This window comes from Perca fluviatilis, chromosome 11, assembly GCF_010015445.1.
Source record: "Perca fluviatilis chromosome 11, GENO_Pfluv_1.0, whole genome shotgun sequence".
In the NCBI taxonomy this organism is placed as follows: domain Eukaryota; kingdom Metazoa; phylum Chordata; class Actinopteri; order Perciformes; family Percidae; genus Perca; species Perca fluviatilis.
Window position 1 is genome coordinate 37,337,881 of NC_053122.1, and position 24,191 is coordinate 37,362,071.

At 42.4% G+C, this 24,191-nt stretch overlaps 1 protein-coding gene across 2 annotated transcripts in view; it reads right to left on the minus strand.

Moving 5' to 3' along the window:
- Positions 1–1,178: 1,178 nt before the first annotated feature.
- LOC120568250 (neuropilin-1a-like) overlaps positions 1,179–24,191 on the minus strand; it is a 103,703-nt gene continuing 80,690 nt past the window's right edge. Inside the window, exons 13-18 of one of the 2 annotated variants that reach the window (XM_039815635.1) lie at positions 23,041–23,082; positions 17,758–17,895; positions 13,055–13,362; positions 11,814–11,910; positions 11,609–11,653; positions 1,179–4,964 (exon numbers count right to left, since the gene is read on the minus strand). In XM_039815635.1, the coding sequence (XP_039671569.1) occupies positions 4,690–4,964; positions 11,609–11,653; positions 11,814–11,910; positions 13,055–13,362; positions 17,758–17,895; positions 23,041–23,082 (905 nt within the window). In that variant the 3' untranslated portion in view covers positions 1,179–4,689. Of the gene's footprint in view, positions 4,965–11,608; positions 11,654–11,813; positions 11,911–13,054; positions 13,363–17,757; positions 17,896–23,040; positions 23,086–24,191 lie in introns of both variants that reach the window. The other variant, XM_039815634.1, reaches the window with a different exon arrangement.

Below are 24,191 nucleotides of genomic sequence, written 5' to 3' on the forward strand. Positions count from 1 at the left end.
GGTCCCCTAATACTGTATCTGAAGTCTCTTTTATACAGGCCTTAGTGGTCCCCTAATACTGTATCTGAAGTCTCTTTTATATAGACCTTAGTGGTCCCCTAATACTGTATCTGAAGTCTCTTTTATATAGACCTTAGTGGTCCCCTAATACTGTATCTGAAGTCTCTTTTATACAGGCCTTAGTGGTCCCCTAATACTGTATCTGAAGTCTCTTTTATATAGACCTTAGTGGTCCCCTAATACTGTATCTGAAGTCTCTTTTATATAGACCTTAGTGGTCCCCTAATACTGTATCTGAAGTCTCTTTTATATAGACCTTAGTGGTCCCCTAATACTGTATCTGAAGTCTCTTTTATATAGACCTTAGTGGTCCCCTAATACTGTATCTGAAGTCTCTTTTATATAGACCTTAGTGGTGAAATTTTGGCAAATTTTGCTAACCAGTGTATGATAAAGGCATGTTGGGGGGGGTGAAATTAGAAAGCTAACGTTAGCTGACGAGCGGCAGTCGCTCCGCTCCCACTGTAGGGAGACTCATTTACCGAGAGAACAGCTGACAGCCCGGGAGAGGCTGTCTGGGTAACACCAGTTTTTAGCCGGGACTGTCCTTCCTTTGCCGTACCTGAAGTTGCAGCATTCTGGCTGCTGTCTGGAGATTCCTTCATGCACAACTCGTATTCTTTCGGATGTTTCATACCAGATGTTGTAACAGCGGCCATGTTGTGTATAGTTTAGGGTCCTCGCCACCACCAGACCAATCAGCATTGCAGATTGAACATGTAGCTGGACTTGAACGGCCTTCTTTTGACTGAAAGTTCTGCCAAACAACAACTTTTTCTGCTCACCAGTTCCATTTCCACTTTCTCACAGCCTACTGCATTGAACGCTCCACCTACGGAAACACCTTCCCGTAATCAACGGCGCCGTCATTACGTCGACCAGCGTAGCACGCGTAGTGCAAGCGTAGGGTTCGGTTCTGTGGAAAGAAATTCTAAGGTTCGGCAGAAACCCAACCCCGTCAAAAAGCCCAATATTCAGCCGAATCTGAAGCCCAGTCCTGGATTCGGTGCATCCCTGAATTAAACCCAAACTATCTCCATTTCTAGATACCAGGTTTGTGATTGAGGCGATGGGACCCTTTAAAACAAACCATTCAGGAAAGAAACAGCAGAGCCGCGTTTACTTAAAACATTTATTTGATCCAATTCTTTGGAATGTAATAGTCAATGATCAGAGTCTGAGACAACAGAGACGGGTGAGTCTGGGTGCTGACCAGAAAGTCAAAGTACAGACAATACTTTTAGTCACTTAAGGCCTCACTGCTTTCCCATTCTTTTCTTCTTTTTTTTTTTGACTTCTTATGTCCTTTCTTTGTTTTTTCTGGATTTGAGACAGCAAAAAATTACAGAAGCAGTATTGAAAGGAAAAAAACATTTCTTCTTGTCATACAAAGAAAACAAATAAAACAATGGCACGCACATCAGTGACGGTACAAAAACAAGGTGATCTTATACCAAGCAAATAAAATTGTTACGTTTCAAAGAGACGCATATAAGCTTTTTTTCCAGAATGAAAAACATCTCTGAGAATGGTACTTTTCAGAATTCTAACATTGTTATCTGAAACCGTGTTAAAAAAGAAGCAACAATAACACTGTCCTCTCCTTCCTGCCTCCTCATGAATCAACATCATAAACACAGATTCTTTTTTTCTTCTTTTTGAATATATCAGTGCAACATTTGTTTTCACATCGAGTGCTGCGGCATCCTTTCTTGTTGGAAGGGGAAGGAGCTTTATTGAGACACAATCTGTTCAGACTGAAAGTATTATAGTTTGGATAGAATCTTGTCTGTGTCTTTCGCTGTAAACACACCGTATGTGGTTGATATTGTGAACCGGTGTGCTTCTAATAATGAACATCTCAAGAGCACCTTCATTTGATTGGAAATGTTTGTTAGTGCAACCGCACAGTGATTTCATTTAAACCGATTGAAAAGCCCCATCTTGAAGGAAAGAATTGAGAAACGATGAACGGTCTCTGTGTATTTTGAGCTCACACAATGCCAATTAATGCTACATTAAGAACTGGGCAGCTTGAGGTTCCACAGTGCAGCGCAGCAGGAACCACACTGAGAGGAACATTGCTCTCCCAGTGGCAACATGTCCAACTCTCACACCTGCCTAATGGCTTTTTAATCTACGGAGGCCTCCGTCAGCGTGGAGGAACATTCGGTAAGAACTGTCCCGTCTGTTGGCGGTTGTTAAAGGCTGACACCAGCGACTGCCTTCTAAGACTCAATCCTCCCACCGATACAGTGCTATGAACAAGTGACCAGTATCACAACACATTTAGCTACAAAAGCTAAAACACAACGCAGTATTATTAGGGCAATATTTATAAGGTTCATTGTTTTTCAGTTTTTTAACACATTTTTTTACTGAAAAATACCCAGATTGAAAAAAGAACCAATTACTATAAACAGATTTTCATCATATGTCCTACTCCTCACAGACTGATCACTGTAGATTACAGTTCCATGAGGCCCCTTTGCAATATTGACAGCACAATGAAATAAAATGGGGATGAAATGCAAATTAAACTGCTGCCGAATCTCACAGAAAAAAACAGTGCTTTCACTATAAAAATTGACTTTAAAAAAAAATCAAATTCATGATTTTTTAAAATACAAAACAAGAACAGAAAATAATGAGCCCTATTGCTTTAGAGGCATTGCTGTTGGGTCTCCACTCTGATTAGCTCGTAAGCTCATCTTTGTTATGAAAATGCGACGTGTGTGTGTGTGCGTGTGTGTGTGTGTGTGTTATTTCCAGGCCACTTTAGCTCAAGAGAAATGGTTGTGGGGCAAGAATTGGACAGCTTTATAGCCACCTGTTGTTTTTTTTTTTTTTAAACATCATTTCGATCCTTCTCTGATAGTCGTCACAGGATAAAAACACTGACAGAGAGCACAGCATTGTCGTGGCAAACATTAGTTCTTAGTTTTTCAGTCAGGGTGGTAAGAATTAGCAGGGTCCGCCACATCCTGTCAGCCTCAATAAAAAGATGCTGAGGGCGGTCTTTCTGGCAGCTCCAGGGCTCAACAGTCTCTCTGTGTGCCAGTGAGAAATGTTAGCTGCTAGCCATGAAAACATATTTCAATCCCATGAAGGATCCATCCTTGACTAGCTGTCAGCGTCCCACTGGTGCTGAGGTTGTCCGTTTTACCCTGTACAAAAACATGGCTTCCCATGAGGCATTTCTGAGGCATCCCTCCATAATCTCAAAGCCGTTTCCATGGTTGCAGAAACCTTTCTGTTCCCGGAGCACAAACGGAAACTAAACGACGACAACAACAACAACAACAAAAAAAATCACACAATGTGGAGCCAGATCACATTTGTAAAAGAAACACATACAACAGGTTTGTGTCTCTGCCTGTCAAAACGAATATTTATCTGTACATTTTAGAGATTAGGGCGAGTTTGATTCCAACATAGAAAGGATACTGCGGCACTAGTGTCTTTTTCTATAGAAAAAGGGTGCTCAAATATATTAAAAGCTATGTACAATATGTTGGATGTGTCATGTGCCATGAACATGAGGCATTCAGGGCTCCTACACATTTTCCATTCTGAAATCCCATCGTTTTTTTTCCCAAAGCTTTCCAAAACCATAACTGCTTGACTTGGATATTAACATTTGAATGCGTGTCCTTATGACTCACGCCTCGTCATCGAGGCGACAAGATCTTCAGATCCACACCGACGCACCCGTATTTGACAGTATACTACTACAACACGACAATTTGGAGTTGGATAATCACACAACTGGCAAAGTTTCCGGACTTTTCCCTCACGTGTGTGTGTGTATAGGAACCCTGGACGGACGGAACACCAGCCGATGGAAAAAACAACCAGCAGAAAAACAAGGCAACAGAAAAATTGGAGGGGGGGGAAAAAGAAAAAGGCACTGTTGGAAGTGGACAACGGGTCACCATAGTACCCGCCTTCACACACACACACACACACACACACACACACACACACACACACACACACACACACTTCATGTATACAGATAAACATGTGTAATGCACATACCAGACTGAATGACACACACACACCTGAAATGCAGATGTATATGAATGTGTCACATGTATACACGTAGCACACACACACACACACACACACACACACACACACACACACACACACACACACACACACACACACACACACACACACACACAGCCAGCTAAAGAGCCAGATATCAGAGTAGTAAATAATTCCACATACTCCGTTCTTTCTGTGAAACTATGACGTCTGAAAAAAAAAAAAAGAATAAAACAAAATCATATCTCTCAATAAGTACACAAACGATACTTTCATCTGAATTGGTCTCAACACCAGCATGTGATTACATGAAATCAACGAAGCACGCTGAAACAAACAATTAGAATCATCTTAGTTGTCTTCTTTTCTTTTACTGTACAGATTCTTTATACACAGTGCCCCCCCTACAGGTCAGTCCCTTCCACTGCCGCTCCTGAGAAAAAAAATGACATTGGCTCACTTTCAGCCCACCCTGCCGTCCCATTGGTGGCTTCAGCCACCCGTGTTCCTCCCACTTGATTGACTGCATCACGTGTCCACGCGGAGCAATCGCAGCTCCGTCCCTCTGCCCCCCCCTCACGCCTCCGAATAGTTAGTCTGTCCGTTCAGCTTGTCCTTCTTTAGCTTCACGCCATCCACCAGCTCAAAGTTATAGTTTTCCAGGGCAGATAAGTTCCTGTCCGTCATGCTGCCCTGCGAGCAGGCGCAGTATAGGACCACGCCGCAGATGGCGCCCAGGAAGACGCCCAGCGCCGACATGGCGATGATGGTGATGAGGATGGGGTCCAGGGTCTTCAGCATGTTGCCCGGGCCCCCGAGCTCGCTGGTCTCCTGCGAGAGGGAGTCCATCGCTGCAAGAGGAAAAAAAAACAGACACAAGTTATGTTCCATTCAAAAGACTTGATTACATTCTTAAAGGATCACACTGGTCAGTGGCGCCGCAAGTCCTAATCCTGTACGCACTGTGTGTCCATTTGTTGTCTGTGAGACGTGAAACACATCTAATGAGAACAACGCGTAAATGCACACAGGAGCAGCAGCCGACAGCAGCTCTGTTCTGTTCACAGTAATCATTTTCTCATTAATTATACCTCCATTCACTATTCATCACAATGTTCATGTTTAGGACTCGAAGCGTAGATAAACTGGCTGCTGGACGCCGAGTAACGCTAAACTCTCAGACGGAGATATAGTAAGTTGTTTGAATCATGCGTGTTAAAGGTCCAGTGTGGGAATTTCTCCCATCTAGCGTTGAGATCATATCTCACAATCATCTCTCTCGCACCACGCAGTTCAAAGTAGGTATTACAGCTATGGTAGCCTTCACGCTCCAAAAAGCCGGTCTCTTGCTCTTTTCAATCTCCTTTTTCTTTTTCTGGGAGAAGAAGAAGAAGACTCCAGTTCCTGAAATTTGGATTTTGAATACATGTGGTCCTCCATTTTTCCTTCTTCAAACAAAACGATACCCATTAGCAGCATTAGCAGCAGCTGAGAGTTTATCATGTGACAGCGAAAACGTGAAAGGCGGAGCAGTATGTCCTGTATGTCCCTTACCAGCTAACGTATTTCAAGATGGAGCATGAATATGGAGCGTCTACCCATTGACATATATATAATGGACCAATAGTTCCCGTTGCTCTGGACGGAGACCAGTGAAAGCTATTAGAAGCACTTTTGCGGTGATCCCTTGCTTTACTGCGCAGCCTCCAACTGACGGAGACTAGGGCTGCACGATTATGGCCAAAATGATAATCACGATTATTTTGATCAATATTGAGATCACGATTAATTATCACGATTATTTGTTGATTTTAGCCAGAACAAATTTTATTGTCACATAATTATATAATTATAACTGCTTTTACATCCATATTGTGCTACATTCCTACTAATACATCCATATTGTGCTACATTCCTCCTTTATTGAAGGATACTGTGAAGGAGTATGCCATTTCAGCTGTTGTGCGACCGCTTTCCACACATGCATGTTTTCTGTTCACGTTAACGGCGCATGTGGTGCCTGGTATCTACCGGACGAAATACCTACGCGAATTTCTGTGGCTCATTACACTGACAAATGTCTGCGTTGCGTCTGATGCTCCGAAACCCACGTTAGAGACAACATAAACATCGCTGAATGTCACGCTAGTAAACACTAATAACACGTTACACAGCAGGTAACGTTAGCCTACCGTTAGCCACAGTAGTAACTGGATTAAACACGGCTAAAATGCTGACTGCTAAACAGTGTAGGCGCGTCTGTATTTCACTGTAGGATTCCAACAGCGGGACGTCCAACAGTCTGCTGCTAAAGCTATGAGCTAAAAGACACAAACTAGCACTGGTCACTGCTGTTGTCTGAAAAACAACACAGACGGGACAAAACGTTGCGTTTACTGGTAAACTGGTAAACATCGTGACCGGCTTATGATGACCGACTGCTACCTGTTGTGGGATTTTCCTCACGTTACTCTGTCCTCTGTGACTGTCTACAAAGAGACTAAAGCCCTATTCGCACGGGATAAGTATTACTTGGTGACCTCCAGTCATTTGTAATAATTGCGGAGGTTGTCTGTGATCTTAATCCCGTGCGAATCGGTCAGGTCTGTAATTTGTAAAGTAATAATTCCCCCGCAAATGACCTATCATATTTCGCTGAAAACGGAGGTCCTGTGATAATATTAGTCCCGTGCGAATCGGCATCTCTGCTTTGTCCAGGATTTGGCGGGGCTTTTTTGTTTTTTCAAGGTACCTATTTCCTTCTTTTGCGCCTTTTTATCCATCTATATGCGAAGAATGGAGGGTGCGTTGGAGTGTTTTGACAGTGTTTTGGGTGCTGGGTCATGTCGCTATACATCATATACAATATGCAGAAAGAGAAAGATGAAAACCACCACAAGTGCGAAGACAAAAAGAATGATTAGATGGCGATGGATGACATGTATAGCAGCATGCGGTAAATATATTTTTTATGTTTGTATCATACATCTAGAGATAACGACAAGCACATCCAAGCAATAGCTTATCAAAAAACATAATGCACAATCGCGAGGGGGCTCACTTCATAATTAGAGGTTAATGTTACAAATAAATCAAGCGTAAAGCTTGAGCTAATAGATTTTAACCTGGTGAAATGTTTAGTTTTATCCATCTAACCGGACCCTGCTTGACACCACCCGGAGAAAAAAGTGAGAGAAAGAAAAAGCAGAGGTCGCAGTTCGGACGATGACTGACTACCCGGTTGAGATTGTGTGTGTGTGTATGTGTGTGTGTGTGTGTGCATGTGTGTCCTCGAGATCTTACCACACACAAACACACGTAGCAGAGCTACCCACACCCATGTTTCTACTGTTGCTTAATGTCAGTAAATTCGAGTAAAATCACAGGCTTCGCTTATCCCGTTCGAATGCGCCAGATGAAAGTCAGACGTGGGGGGGTAATTTATAATTCACACGAGGTCCCTAGATAATACTTATCCCGTGTGAATAGGGCTTAAGCTGCGCGGTGCAGGCAGGGAACAGCTCTGATTGGCTCATGGAGACATGTGATCAGACAGTGGTTTATGGAGCGCTAGATTGGCTTTGCAAAAACTGTTCTATGAAGGGAATGACGCATTTTAAATATCGCTCGATCACGCAAATTTGATCGTGGGAAGCCAAAATCGTGATCGTGATTAAAATTCGATTAATTGTGCAGCCCTAACGGAAACAACGTAGATGTGATGTGAGCAACGTGTCTGAAAGTTGTAAGTCTTCTGGTAGCTGTGCCAAGAGAAATCTCAATCATTCCCAGTCTTACAGAGACGGAGAGCGTAGGTATATGTAAGGAGATAACATAGGCACAGGCTAATTATTGATCACTAACATGCTAGTTAACATTAGTAATTAAACTTAAACAACTAATGGAAGTCGAAACTGCCTGCAAGCTTCTCCTGTACTATACGGTAATTCCTCTACTGTGCGACAGTAAGTCACTTGGTTATGACCCAATCGTTAGCCTAGTTTTATAAAAGCGTCTGCTACGGAGCCATAACGTGAGGTACAAGGTAATGGAGCCTTTTATACATTGTCGTGTTTCTTTAGAAATAAACAACAGACAAATAGAGTCTTTAAACGCTTCAGATGTAAAGTTATTCGCAGTCAAGTGACGTAAAAAAAAAAATGGTGGTCAGTGAAATGCTAACAGGAGGTGATACCTTTGTAGCAACAAAATGGCGCCATCGGAGGTTCGAGTTCTGAAGCGAAGCTTACCCCCTTGCGTCTACCCCAGTTCATGCGAATGCAAATGTAAAATTTCAAACCAAAAGGAATACTTGGAATTGATGGTGGTGGTATATATTCATGAAAAAGGACAAGTTGGTGAACGGGCAACACAGATTTAGAGAATGAACAACTAAATATGTTACACACTGGACCTTTAACATGGACATGTATGAGTATTGCAGTTATGAGGCTTATCCCATTTTTGATCATATTTGGGATATGATGTTGACATGGCACACAGAGAAATAATGTTCTTCACATCTCTGTGACAGCTGTCTGAGCATATGAACCTCTCTCTCTCTCACACACAAAATGCTTCAGTAAAATATTTTCATGATCTGGTCATTATATGATACAAGTACGCTAGCACACTCTCATACACATTAAATATTATAAGAACAGCTGATTTCTGGCGCAGTAAACCACTTCAGCGGGCAGTTAACATGTGTACTAAGAAATAGAATCCTGCTGGCGCCACTGATGCTGGTGGTTTTGCATGTTCTGGATCATAAAGTAGAAAAAGGCTAAACTTTTCCAGAAATGACCAAACTTTTTCCTCTCACAACATCCATGTCTTTTATTTGGGTCTTCTGGGATTGATTTTCCCACATTATAACTTGTGAATGTTGTGTTTTTTTTGTTGTTTTGTTTTTTAAATCTTGGACGTCAGATCTTCTGTGAACGCACCACCAAAGAACAGGCTTCAACACAGACTCTCCTCACAGTCACTTTGCTTTTGGTATGATTTCATGTTTTTCATTGTCATCCAAAAGACTATTTGTCTGACTTATTTAGCTCCCACCACAGCTCAGGACTGCTCAATAGCCATTCTACCATTCTCTGTAGACGTGTCCAGTAATAACAAGAGTCTGTGCAGCTAAAATCAACACATTGACACTGTAACGACTACATTAGTCAGGAGCCCAACTAGTGCAGTACCTGTGTGGATGGCTGATTGCTTGGTTCCAAGTAGGCCTATTTCTTTTTCTCACAACTTTATGCAACCGTTAGCGCGGTTCAATCAGGTGCAGCTCTGCTTTTCTACAGATACGGTGTGTCTCCTTTTTTTTCTGTCTAGCCCGTCACAGAGAGCCCAAGAGCCTGGGCGTTCATCTAATGCCTCCCAGACACTAAAAGACTCTGAACGGACTTTAAAAAGACTAAAGTCTGACACCATCTCACAGCTAACGTTAAAGACTGTCATAATATGTAAAGACTTGCAGGGTCACACATTGCAAGACTACATCTAAATTAGATTTGAAAAATGTAACCAAGCTAGTGTTAGCTGGTAACTTAAGGTAGGGTGACCAGATTTCCCAGGACTAAAACTGGGACACTTTGTGCGTGATCTGGTACTCGTGCACGCACACGCTTTTCAACGTGAACATGTGCCAGCCCAGGTCAGACATAGACACAGACAGATTAGACACAATTTTGCCAACAGCACACGTAGGCCTACTGCTCACAACATAATGGGGTATGTCAGTTAATATTCATGAACTTTCTTGGTATGTAGCCTACATATCTAAGAAATAATATTAAAAGACATTGAGTGAATTTCATGTGGGACCAACTTTATTTTTCAGAGTTAAAGCATTATTTTGGAAAATGCACCCACTGAACTTGAATTATTTTGTAATTTATATTTTTTTTATTTTGTAATAATAATTATTTGGAACTGCTGCCACAGGCTTGAACTAAAGTTATGGTAACACTTTACGGTAAGGGTACATGAATTATGAATTCATGCATGAATTAATTCATGATTTGTGCATTACTTCATTCCTTTATATCTTATGAATCATCAGGAATTGACATGAGTTCATAGCCTCTCATTCATAACCTCATGCATGAACAACACATCAACTAAGGCATTAGGTAAGGTGGCTACATCATTATGCACAAGTTGTGTTCAAATCAGAATTTGCGCAGTGATGACCACATTTTGTTTTGCAGAAAAATAATCATGATCATGCTTAAAGTGATGGTTCGGAGTAATTCACCCTAGGGTCCTTTGCACCATGACCTCGAGCCAAACACCCCCCCAGAAGCTTTTTTCACCTGGGTCGAACATTGGGAGAGTTAGCGTAGAGTAGCGTTATCAGCTGAATAGCTTAGCGCAGGGGCTAATGGACCCACGTTTGTATCTTGTAAGTTACCCCACTAATAATGCCTGAAATGATACCAAACGTCTACAAGTAGTACAAATAGGTTATGCACTCATAAAACGATGGATTGGAAAGTTTGTAAGTACACCAGAAGTTTATGAACACTTGCCTGCTCTTCTGCTCTCTGTTGCTGCTGCTGCTACCTGCAGTTAGACGAGTGCTTAGGGCCGTCTACAAATTACTACACCGAAAAGAGATGCAACAAAAATATTAATTTAATGATTAAATAAGGTAATGTCTCCAAACTTACCTCAATTATTACTTGTCTCCTGCTAGTTATACTACAGCACTTACTTAAAAAAAAAAAGTTAAATTAAAAAATATTTTTGTTGCATCTCTTTTCGGTGTTGTAATTTGTAGATGTCCCTAAGCACTCGTCTCACAGCAGCAACAACAACAGCAGAGAGCAGAAGCCAGCAGGCAAGTGTTATTTACATAAACTTCTGGTGTACTTACAAACTTTCCAATCCATCGCGCTTATGAGTGCATAACCTATATATACTAGTGTAGACCTTTGGTATCATTTCGGGCATTATTAGTGGGGTCATTTAAGAGATACAAACGTGGGTCCATTAGCCCCTGCGCTAAGCTATTCAGCTGATAACGCTACTCTACGCTAACTCTCCCAATGTTCGACCCAGGTGAAAAAAGCTTCTGGGGGGGTGTTTGGCTCGAGGTCATTGTGCAAAGGACCCTAGGGTGAAATTACTCCGAACCATCACTTTAATAAATCATAATTCATAATGATGTGCCCACGTACCTAATGCTTTAGTTGTGTTGTTCATGTATGAGGTCACTAATGAGAGACTAAGAACACGGCATAACGTGTTTGTGTACGTTTAATTTCACCATTTGCATGTGAGATAGACCATTTTCTTGCTTGAGCGGGTGAGCCATAATCAATTAGGCTCCTAGGGATGTAGCAACCCTCACCCCCACTGCTGTAGGCCTAGTGCACATGCTGGAGACACACACACACACACACACACACTCTCACACACACACACACACACACACACACACACACACCAGAGCTTCCTCGATTTGTAGTTAGATGTTACTCACGTAGGATGAAGATCTCAGTTGGCGGAGACGTAGGAGCTTCTGGATCTGAGGGAGAAAGAACAGCCATTAGATGAAATGAAAGCACAGCGGGAAGTCAAACACAACAAAGAAGAGCAACTTCATGAACTGTGAAACCAAACATTTTTTAAGCCAGCACATTACTGGACAGTATAACGATGTGTAGTTATAATCACACAATACACACCCTTGCAGTCCTCAGCATCGAGTCCATCTAGTATCTGGATGTCGTCCACAGCTATGTGACCTGCACTGTGTCTGTCTGCCACGGCCTCCACAACCACCTACACATACAACACACATACAATTCATTTAGGTATTTATGCCTATCATGGCTTTGCTGGAGGTGCCATTGTTCTGTGCATGTGATGCTGTCATATAATTAGCTTTTAGTTTTTTAGCTTTTTTTTAGCTCTTATAGTGTAACAGATGTTGAGAGAGAACCTTTGATGTGGGTTGGGTGGGGGGACTTGTTGAACAGGGAGCGTGTCTATGTTCCCACAGCCCTATGTTCCCACATTTCTAAGATTATTTTTTTTCCACTGAAAATTAGGCCCTATGTTCCCACATTTCTAAGAATTTTATTTCCAAAATTAGGCCCTATGTTCCCACAGTTCCCACATTTCTAAGATTTTTTTCAAAATTAGGCCCTATGTTCCCACATTTCTAAGAATTTTATTTCCAAAATTAGGCCCTATGTTCCCACAGTTCCCACATTTCTAAGATTTTTTTCAAAATTAGGCCCTATGTTCCCACAGTTCCCACATTTCTAAAAAAATGTCTTATGATTACAATTTCCTTTTTCATAAATTTGTATCAGATTTTATTCCCCTAACTCTAACCGCTAACAAATGCTGTAGGAGGATAGGGCTTAAATTGAAGGGAAATGTAGGAACACAAGGCCTAATTTTGATAATGTCCTAGAAATGTGGGAACATAGGGCTATGGGACCATAGGGCTGTGGGAACATAGGGCTGTGGGAACATAGGGCTATGGGACCATAGGGCTGTGGGACCATTGGGCTGTGGGAACATAGGGCTGTGGGACCATTGGGCTGTGGGACCATTGGGCTGTGGGACCATTGGGCTGTGGGAACATAGGGCTGTGGGACCATAGGACTGTGGGAACATAGGGCTGTGGGACCATAGGGCTGTGGGAACATAGGGCTGTGGGACCATAGGGCTGTGGGAACATAGGGCTGTGGGACCATAGGGCTGTGGGAACATAGGGCTGTGGGACCATAGGGCTGTGGGAACATAGGGCTGTGGGACCATAGGGCTGTGGGAACATAGGGCTGTGGGAACCATAGGGCTGTGTGAACAGTGGGCTCCCCCGTTAAACAAAGGTTGTAGTGTACTACCTGTGAGTGCATGAAAATAAAGAGATTGTTAAAAACAATCACTCATATCATTTTTGACTGGGTATTACCTGGTATGAGACACTAGAGCGTGGCAGCAGGACCCGTCCCTCCCTCCAGCGGTTGCCCTGGTGACCGCTGAGCGTCCACATGATGTGCCCCTCCTCCGCCTCCCTCCTCTGCTTGATGTGAAGCGCGCCTGCGTGTTCCCCAAACATGTGGTACCAGAAGGACATGCACAGGTCGGCGTCCGGCGCCGTGATGGGCAGGCTGGCCAAACTCGCCACCTTCTCCTCTTCACCTTCATCTTCATCTTCGCCTGTTTTACTCGGTGGGTCTGTGTCCCCCAGCTGCATGTAGATGAAGTTCCCCGGTCCGCCTGCAGGGGGAGGCAAGAGACAAGGTAAGAAGTGGCAGTGTTCAAAAGAGAACAAAAGGTCCAAGGCACTCTTCTTGCAAACTAAATTTAAAAAGCCTTTATTTGAATGGCTATTTCATGTAAAAATTATTTTTTGAATTGTAGATTTTGACATGAAATAACCATTTCAATAAAGGCTTTTAAAAAACAATTGCAAAAAGAGTGCCATGGACCTTTTCTCTCTTTTGTGTTCCCCTTCCAAAGAGCACCTTCATGATATTTGAACTTCCGAGCACTCCAGACCTTTTCTTTCTTCTAAGAGGTGGCAGTGTGTTGCGTTTAAGGGCTCCTGACAGCGTGTATAAACACATCTACTTCAGACTCTATTTCACCATGATTTCAAATTAAGACCTTTAAGAATGTAAAAATGCAGTCAATAACAGAGTTTTCTGTACATTTTGAATAAAAACAGGCGCTGATATGATTGACCAATCAATCAAAGGTTTCCATAACTCTCATTATGCACTCGCTGGATTGCATTCAGTGGATTGCTAAATCTTAACACCTGTCTGTTCTGTTGCAAGTGTTTCTCTAACGTAATAATATATGTGTAATTAGAGCAGGGCGATATGGAGAAAATCAGATATCACAATTTCAATTTGGACCAAACACATCAATGTCGATATTGTAGGGTTGACGCAAAATATTTACACAATGAGAGTTTCAAGAAATAATCACCAATTAAGTGCAATGACTAAGTGGGTAAAGGCAAATCACAGAACAGCTACAACAGTCTGGTAAGTTCAGAAAATGGCATCACTTTACTGTAATGCAGCCTTTAAAACCAGGAAAAGACAACACTTGCGTGTGTAATATTACAATATCTAAAATCTAAGACGATATTTAACCTTATATATCCATGTCAATAATATATATAAAATATCGATAAATGGCCCAGATCTAGGTGTAATTGTTCCGTATCAAGCCTCACACACTCCCACAGGCATCATATTCAACAACGCTCCTGTGCTGTAAACAGAAGATTCAATACGAGCATGCTTCAGCAGACAATATGACATGACATCACAAAGGGCTCATTTGTTACTCGTGATCTGGTTAAGTCAAGAAATCAAGGTGGAATCATTCATTCTGGAGCTGCTGCTGTCTCCACGGAAACATCCATCACTGGAGCTTTGAATGGAGAGAAGGTCAGAGAGTGGAGGCTTGAGAGGATTCTTTAAACAGTCAAGTTTTCTTTTTCAAGGCCCTCCTTTCATTTTCAAAATGTTTTAAGGATCAAAGCATCGCAAAGTGTTATTCAGGGCTGCACATTCAGTTATGAATCGAGTTGTGTTTCTCGGGTGTTTAAGGTTCTGCTGTGGTAGTTTTTATGATTGTATTGCAACATTTTATCCCTGATTTTATGACATTTGTGTTATCGGTCATATGTTTGTGACTCTTTGTAAATGCTGCAGGACACTCTTAAAAGAAGAGCTAACCAAGGTTAATAAAGACATGTTTTTTTTTTGCTGTCCTTGCTTATTAGTGCCAGAGACAAAGTCGTGTACTAAGTTCAGTCAACGGTTCAACTTATTCATCCATAAAAAAACATGGACATTACAAGGTCATTCAACCAACCCTGATTACCAAAACACAGAACTATATTATTAAAAAAGAAACGGTACACTTTACTTGAAGGTATCTAGATAAGAGTGACATTACACTGTCATAACTGTCACTGTTGTAACATAATAAACAAGTCATAAACGTTTATGACATAACGCTTCTTTTGTGTCATTCGGTTTTTGTCATGACAAGTTATGGTTAGGGTTAGAGTTAAGAGGAGAAGGAGAACCCGGACACGAGTCGGGGGAAATGCAACGCTACCACGCCACGACCGAGTGACATGTAGTTAGATTTTTGAAGAGGTGCGCGTCAGGCTACGGCGTAGGGTCTGGCGTAGACGCACAGGGGTCTGCGGGGGGCCACTGTCGATTCTACGCAGAAGCATAAAACGCCCTTTAGGGTTAGAGTTAGAGATAGGATTAGGGTTCATGTGTCATGACTGTGTCATGTCACTCTTATGTAGATACCTTCAAGAAAATGTTACCAAATAAACTCTGATTGAAACACGATTTTTTTAGAGGGGATCTCTAATTATTAACAGAAGATGGCCTCCATTTGAATCTTGTCTCACTTAGTCCTGGCCCTGTTTTCCTTGATTTACCCATACCAGGTAACTAGCCCAGTCGGAGTGCATGTCACCTACATCTCTTTAGTGTAGAGAAGTTCCCGTCAATATGGACCCACTTATGGTCTGATCTGCCTCTGTCAGAGTCACACGGACCAAACTGAGCGGCTCCAGGCTGAGCACAGCAACACAACTGTGTGATAGTTTCCCATGTTCACAAACTCTTTGTCCTTCAGAGCAGGAATACAGTTCTGTCTCCGGAGGGAATTTCTTATTACATCGTAGGCATCTTTTCCTCGTTTAAAAAAAAAAAAAAAAAGCACTGCTGTGAATTCCCAGCAGCACAGAGTGTAGTGTGTTATTTAAAGCTTACGGTCGTTGCAATTAGGGCTGGGTACCGAGTTCAATACTTTTTAGGCACCTAACGAATTGCCTCTAAAGCAGATCTCTTCAACACGGGGTCCGGGACCCTTATGGGCTCCTTAGGGTTACCACAGGGGGGCCCCAAGTTATTGTTTAATCATTTAAAAGAAGAAAGAAATCCAACGAGTCCAACATATTATTAGCAATAATAAATCGGCTTATTTGTGATTTGTTTTTAAATTTAGACAGTCTTGGGTTCCTGGTTAGCTCACCTGGTAGAGCAGGCGCCCATATATAGAGGTTTACTCCTTGACGCAGCGCCCGCCCTTTGCTGCATGTCATTCCACCTCTCCTTTCACATCTTCAGCTGTCCTCTATAAATAAAGGCTTAACACAACCTTGATGACAGGCTTACTGGCCTGTAGGTAAGGTAGTCATTCATAGACACAGGATATACTGCTACATGTTTGTTTACCAGTAAAACATGATGTATAAATATATGACTGTCAATCATAATTATTTTAATACCATACCATGCACCATAAAAATGGTACAGTATGTGTAAAGGCAACTCAATTTTCATCCAACATGTAGTGTGTGTGTGTGTGTGTGTGTGTGTGTGTGCGCTGCTCCTTCTCTTTTTCAGCTAAGGGGTCCTTGGCCTAAAAACGTTGAAGTATCAAGTATCGAAAAATGCCTCATCATTCATTCAGATTCATCTACCAACCCTTGTAAAACTGGCTCAGGTTTGCCTTGAACCAGCTCTTAATTATGCTGTTATAGTTTTAGACTACCGGGGGACTTCCTTCCTGTGACACACTGAGCTCTTCTCTCCTCTCTCGTTCCATCTGTGTGCATCCATGTTCCAGAAATGCTTGTTACTAATCTAGCTCAGGGGAGCTTATTCCACGGAGGCCTTATGTTTTTTTTTCATCCAGCAGTTTTCCTGGGATTAGGGTGGCATCTAATGGTTTCAGCTGTTGCCGTGGTCCTGCTCTGCGCCCTGCTATGCTCTGTTACACCCTGCTACGTCCTACTATGCCCTGCTACACCATGAATTACTACAACAACAACTACTATTTCTAGTCACTGATCCATTATCTTTATTGTGACTATTATTGCCACTGTTCATCACACTCCCAACCGGCACCGTCAGACACCGCCTACCAAGAGTCTGGGTCTGTCCCAGGTTTCTTCCTGACAGGGAGTTCCTCGCCACTGTCGCACTGAATGCTTGCTCTTGGGGGAATTACTGGAATTGTTGGGTCTTTGTAAATTATAGAGTGTGGTCTAGACCTACTCTATCTGTAAAGTGTCCTGAGATAACTCTTGTTATGCTTTGATACTATAAATAAAATTGAATTCAATTCAATACTCAATTTTAATAACTAAGGAGTAAATCTCATCAGCATCAGTGAGCCAATAAGCATGCAGCATGCTCTAACAATGTCTGTGATTGGCTGTCTAACGTTACACGTCGTAGAGACACGCCAGAAAAACTCCACGTTACACAGAGACGGGGCTCACGTAGTAGGAGCTGGAAAATACATAAAAAGATTTGTTTTTGTTTTATAAAATTGGTATCGAAAAAAGTATCATTTAGGAACCGGTATCAAAGTCATGGTATTGGTATCTGTATAGCGGTATTGGATTTTGTTTTTATGATACCCAGCCCTAGTTGTAATTCTTCTAGCAAAAAAGGGTTCACACAGGCTTTCAACAGCTGCATAGTAACATGCTCTCCCACAGCATATGTCTCACACACACACACACACACACACACACACACACACACACACACACACACACACACACACACACACACACACACACACACACACACACACACACACATCTCCTACCTAAGTGGTCGAGGGCGGGGCCTCTGTGGATGCTGGGAGCCCTGTTGGTCTGGATGAGCCACTCGGCCCCCGTCCCCATCTCTCTGGTCCAGCCGCAGAATGACGAGAAGTCAAAGTTGCAGGCGAACCACACGTACTCTGCAACCAAAGGGAGGAGAGCAGTTGGAGGGGAGTTTGTTGAAAAAGGAGGTTAGAGATGTTTTATGGTTGTGTTACATGAGCTGGACTTTCAACAGTCAGGAGAATGAGGAACCAGGCTGTAGATCTTCTAGCAACAGATGGAACAAAGTCGTCACTGTTGGGTACTAAAACATGTTTCTCACTGTGTTGTTGGGTCTACATGATAGCAGAATGACCTTATATATTTGTTTTCTGTCAATTGACTAACTGATTAATGCCTAACTAGTCTATATCCACGACGTTCCACTTCCAGGATTGCTAGAGTGCCGTCGGAAATTCCACCGGATGTCCGTTACCTTTCGCTTTGTGTTGACGTTCTAACCTCTGGTGGATTTGTGAGGACTATGGTTAACTGCTCCTCAGATCTCTGCAGGGTAAATCCAGACAGCTAGCTAGACTATCTGTCCAATCTGAGTTTTCTGTTGCACGACTAAAACTACTTTTGAACGTACACATGTTCCACCAAAACAAGTTCCTTCCCGAGGCTATTTAGAAGAGGCATGCCGCTCTGTCTGGCGCCCAAGACGATTGTGATTGGTTTAAAGAAATGCCAATAAACCAGAGCACGGTTTTGTCTCCCATCCCAGAATGCTGTGTGGACTAGCCAGACCCTCCTCCTCCGCAGCGCTGTAGATGAAGGTCTGGCAATGCGAGACTAATGCCTACCATACACTAGTAGACTCTGAAAAGACTAAAGTGTGATACCATCTCACATCAAAAATGTTTGATTTTGGAAAAAGACTGACTGGGACTGAGTTTTATGACCTTACACCAAACGATGGAGACGACGGGAGCACCCAGACTCTAGCAAGACCCTCAGGATTTCATTCCCATATTGGAAATTATTATATATACATGTGGCACAGTGAATCTTAAGATGAACTGTATCCGTGGATGGCTACCTTAGTGACTACCTTACCTATAAGCCTATATTTGCTAATACAGGGTTTTTCCTGACTCAGAATGGGTCTTTAGGGGGGGGGCGATTACACACAACAGTAAGCATGATCGGTCCACGTGTAAAGGCAATTAGTCTATGTTACCGTATTTGACAGAAATCTATACAGTTACCTGTTATTTCTGACAATTTGATAAACAAAAATGTATGTTTTGCTTGAGTAAATAAAACCCCAATTAACAAAAGTGGTTAAAAAAATATTAATATGGGTGCCCAGATAGCTCTGTTGGTAGAGGTCCCATGTGTAGAGGTTTACTCACAGCAACACAGCGGGCCAGGGTTCGACTCTGACCTGCGGCCCTTTGCTCCATATCATTACCCCCTCCCCTTTCATTTCTTCAGCTGTCCTGTTGGTAAAGGCCTAAAAATGCCCCAAATTTTTTTCTTTAAAAAAATAAAATAATAATAATTAATATTTAAATAAATCCCCTGGAGATTCTGACAAAGCCAGACTCATGGAGATACAACTGAGATTAGCTCTCATATTCAAGTTTTTGTTCTGCTTGTTCAATGATTGTTTGGTAAATTGTGCCAAAATTTCCTCTATTCAGGAAAAACCCTACTAATAATATGTTGGATTTTTTTTTTTTAAACTAAGTAACTCTGAGGACCCCCGAGGGAACCCAGACCACCTGTTGAAGATCTGTTATAGCAAGATGCTTAACCATAAACAGAGGTTCTCCTACTCTCCGGGACACAGCCAGAGTCACTCTGTATTTGAGGCTGAGGCATCGAGTAGGGTTGAGAAAAAGGAATGCGTATCCTTTAAATTGAATCAAGTTGCCAGTAATCCTATTTCTAGCTGTCACAGTAAAGGCCAAAGTGCTCGACTGATTGTATAACTGCGTCGTAAACCCTCTTTCTGCAGTCAGGACCAGGCTATGATCACTATTTGGAACAGCAACACTTTTGTTTTTTAGACAAAAACTACGTTTGTTTCAAGCATTCTGAACCATTAATCAGCCCTCATCTGTTCCTGTAAAACTACCCAGAAAGCCAAATGTTCCTAGAAGTATTAGCTGCTGGACTCAGTTCCTAAAAGCTGCTATGGCGCACCCGATTCTCTGTTTTATAATGACTTTCACAAAATACAGGCATGCTCTCTGACATTGTAAATCCAGGCTAAAAAACTCGGATCACGTGGGGTGTTCACCCGCTAAATTGGCTCCAGTTCAGAGGGGGCGAGGAGACAGCCTGAGGAAGAAAGTCTTGTTACATCGATATTAGAAAGCTGTTTTGTACACGCATTATAAATTGTATAGCTCGTGGAAAACATATTGCACCAAACAAAAGGCGTGTGCAGATGGAACGGGGTGAGGAAGACAGAGAGACAGATGGAACTGAACACAGCGCTGCAGGAACTAAGACGTCACCGCTGATAGAGAACACATGCAGATGTTTGGGATCAGGACATCAAGAGAGGGAGAGACGGAAAGGAATGGAGGGGCCGTCCACGGAGAAAGGCGTGGTGCCACCAACATGTGGATGTGGCCCCTCGAAAAAACCCCAAACAGAAAAAAAACACATTTCCCTTCCTCCTGTCTGCCTGTGCCAGCAGTCGGCTGGCGGCAGCGGTTCACCACAGCAGAAACCCCCGAATGCTGGACATGTTGTTTCTGAGAGGCTAATAGGATGCAGAGATGACCGTGGAGCTGGTAAGCCCCCCCCCCCCGCAACCCTGAGCTGTCTTCCCGCGATAATTGAGACCCAAGAGGCCTTTATCCTCCCTCTCCAGTCCTCTCTTTTACCTCTCCCTTTCTCTTCTTGCCTTTTCTGTTTCATCTCTATTGGTTCCTCGCTGACTCTCCCTCTCTTCCTTTCTTTGTCTTTCTGTCCCTGCTGCTATCTTTTCTACCTTTTCCACCTATTCGAGCCTCTCTCCTTTGGTTGGCAGTTCCCTCCACATGAATTGAATTTGGTGCAATGTCTTTTTTGGGGGATTTTTCCCGTCTTTTTGTGTTATATAGTTTTTTTTGTATGTAATAGATGTATAAAGTACAAAAAAACCTCTCCCACAGACATTGCTCCATTAGTGATGTCACTCATTGAGAATGCCAGCCCAGTTTTTCATATGTACTGCCCATAGGTGCTGCCTGAGCAAGCAGAGCCCGCCCAGCGGCTTGCTTGAATTTGGTTGACCAATCACAACAGAGTGCGCCAGCTGACCAATCAGAGCAGACTGGACTTTTCAGGAAGGCGGGTCAAGAGCTCAGACAGAGTGTTTCAGACAGAGGAGCTGCAGCAAAGGGCAGTATGAGAAACATAATCTGTTTTTCAACATCAAAACATGTAACCCTATTCTAGGAGACCCAAAGAGTACAAATATGAAGCTGAAATGAATATAATAGGGGCTCTTTAATGCACCAGCAAATGCAATTGGTCAGAAATGTCATGCTATTTTTTCACGAGTTGCTTTTGAAAAGATGTCTCCCAGTTTCTCTGTTACTTTACCCACCTCCATATAGTACAGTGTCAGTTTCATACACAATACATAACGTCGTGAGCTTGAACCTTAAATGCTCTGAGCCCGTTTCAACTGTTCGTTTCTTAATAACGTCGTGGTTTCCAACCCTAAGCTGGGGTCGAAGATGAATCTGAAGGGGCTACAAGATGATTAAAGGTAGCCTAGAAATCTAGACGCACCCTAGTGGCAGCAAATGTAATTTGCAGCCAGGGTCAGTCTAGCAACTCTCTGTTGGCTTGCAAGCTGGAAAAAACAAACTCTGGCCGGGCCAATCACATCGTGTATAGAGTCAGTGAGCGGGCTTATGGCTGCTGCTGCGGTCTTTGCAATCGGCTTTGACTGCGACTCTGGAAGACTTGGAGTTCAGCTTTTCTTTGAGAAAAGAACAAAGAACGGCACTGAAGTCATTCTTAAAAAAGGAAGATGTGTTGGGAGTCTTGCCGACCGGATACGGTAAAAGTTGAATCTATCAACTAGCGTTGCTCTGCCTGGTTGTAGCGCTATCCTAGACAACCGTTTATCCCGCCCCTTGGATTGAGCCCTACCAATGGTGAGTTCCCAGACCGTTGATATCTGGATGTGGGTCTGGCTTGTCAGGCTAGGTTAAAGGAATAATAAAGACAAATGTTTCATTTGTTTACCTTAAACTTGCTTTCTTCTTGTTATCTTCCTATTATCATTTGATTCTATTCCTATTTCTATTTTATATACTGTTGTTTTAACTGCAAGAACAAGAGATCTGTTTCACAGGTTTTTGTTTGCCTGCCTTTTTTAATGTAAGTTAAAGTACGTTAACATATTTATTTCTCTTTTCTTACTTTCTGTTTTTTTCAACTAACATGACCAACAACAACACAGGTGCATTTCAGAGCAAATCTATCAACATTTGTCTGTGCAGCCCAGCAGTGTGTCAGGGCTGAGCAGCACTGGCCTAAAGTCTCATTTGTGAACTGGGGCGATGAAAAAGCCATTTGCTCCCATGAAAGCTGCTTTCATTGTTCATTGTTCGCCGTGACTGCGGCCAGTACTCTCGCTGACACTGAACGATGGGACTGTCGGCTGAATGAATGCACTCATCTGGCAACCCTGACCTGGCACATTTGTTTGTACATTTGTCTGCGAAATGGTTCTCCTGGACTTCAACCCTCCTGTTGTCCTCGGGTCTCGCATTTTCCAAAGTTTTATATCAAGTTGTTTCCTCCCAATTGCCCAAAATCCTAATGTCACTATTTTATTCAGTTTTTTGGGTTTAAATGGTTTCAAAACAGTATCCTGACTAAACTTTGACATATACCAGCCCATGATCACCCACTCATCATCCTCTGATCTTAACTATTAGTCAAAATAAATGATAATTTCTGCTTTTTTACTACATACTAGATATGATTTCATATCAATGAAGTTTTTTGACCATGAATTACAAGAATTGTAAAACTGGTGGTAACAAGTTGGTATTAATGATTAATATAATGGTGGTAGTGCGGCAAGAAGTGTAAAAAAAGGGACAAAAAGTGTATGGTGGACGGGAAGACAACACAAGGGTTAAACAGGATGTGAAACAGGATAATAGGTAGCCAAAGGGAAAAGAGGAGAAAAGATGAAGACAAAAGGCGGGTAGATCAGATGAGGAGGAACAAATGAAAGAAGAGAAGAGTAAACATGGAAGCAGATTGTGTCTCACCTGGCATGAAGTCCATGATGGGGTCGGCCGCTGCGGGGCCTCCTGCTGTAAACAGATGGGACGGTCAGAGTGGGGGTCAAAGGTCAGGCGGGTTGGTCCCGCCCACACAGATGCCAACACATACTCAACACACCTCCGTTTACAAGAAAGCAACAGAAAGCTTTCATGTCGGGTTGCACGGCAATTCAGAAAAATATTCAAAGAAATCCAGAGGGTGCAGTATTTATCTTTGGATATGAATGTTTTCTCAGAAAAGATCTTTACTTTCACAGTTCTCACAGTTTAGAACATAGGATGGATTTGATTACATGTGACAGTCAAAGGCAAGATAAAGGAGAATTTTAAACGTGGATATGGCAGCTTGATTTTGATGTGGAAAGTTAAAGAGAAAAATTCACATTTCTGTCAAAACCTATACAGGGAGAGGGAAGATAAGGGAGAATATTTTATAGTGTTAGTCTGACGAGTTTCCCTTCTGTCAGTATCAGGAAGATATGTCATAGACATGAAAGAGATGAGTGCCACAGGATGAATTCAAAGAAAGGCACGCAAGAGTGCTTCATTTATCACTTCTTTAAAGCTACATGGTGTAAGAATATCTCCCATCTAGCGGTGAAATTGTATATGACAACCAACTGAATATTACTTTCTAGCCCTTTCCATTCCGAGCGCGTTTTAACTCCTACCGGAATTAACTTTTAGTATCTCCATCGTTTCCACGCAGCTATTCTAGCCGCTCCAATATTAACTTTGGTCTTGTTGCTTTGCCTGTCGTGTTGTCGTTTTAATTCTCTTTTTTGCTTCCCTGGCGAGTAATCTCCCCCTGGCGTTCGTCACGGTGCCACTGAGTTTAAAAGTGCGAAATACAGAGGTATGTCCCTCTTTGGCTAATGTATTTTAAAGATGGAGGTATGTCCCTCTTTGGCTAATGTATTTTAAAGATGGAGGTATGTCCCTCTTTGGCTAATGTTTTATAAAGATGGAGGTATGTCCCTCTTTGGTTAATGTATTATAAAGATGGAGGTATGTCCCTCTTTGGCTAATGTATTATAAAGATGGAGGTATGTCCCTCTTTGGCTAATGTATTTTAAAGATGGAGGTATGTCCCTCTTTGGCTAATGTATTATAAAGATGGAGGTATGTCCCTCTTT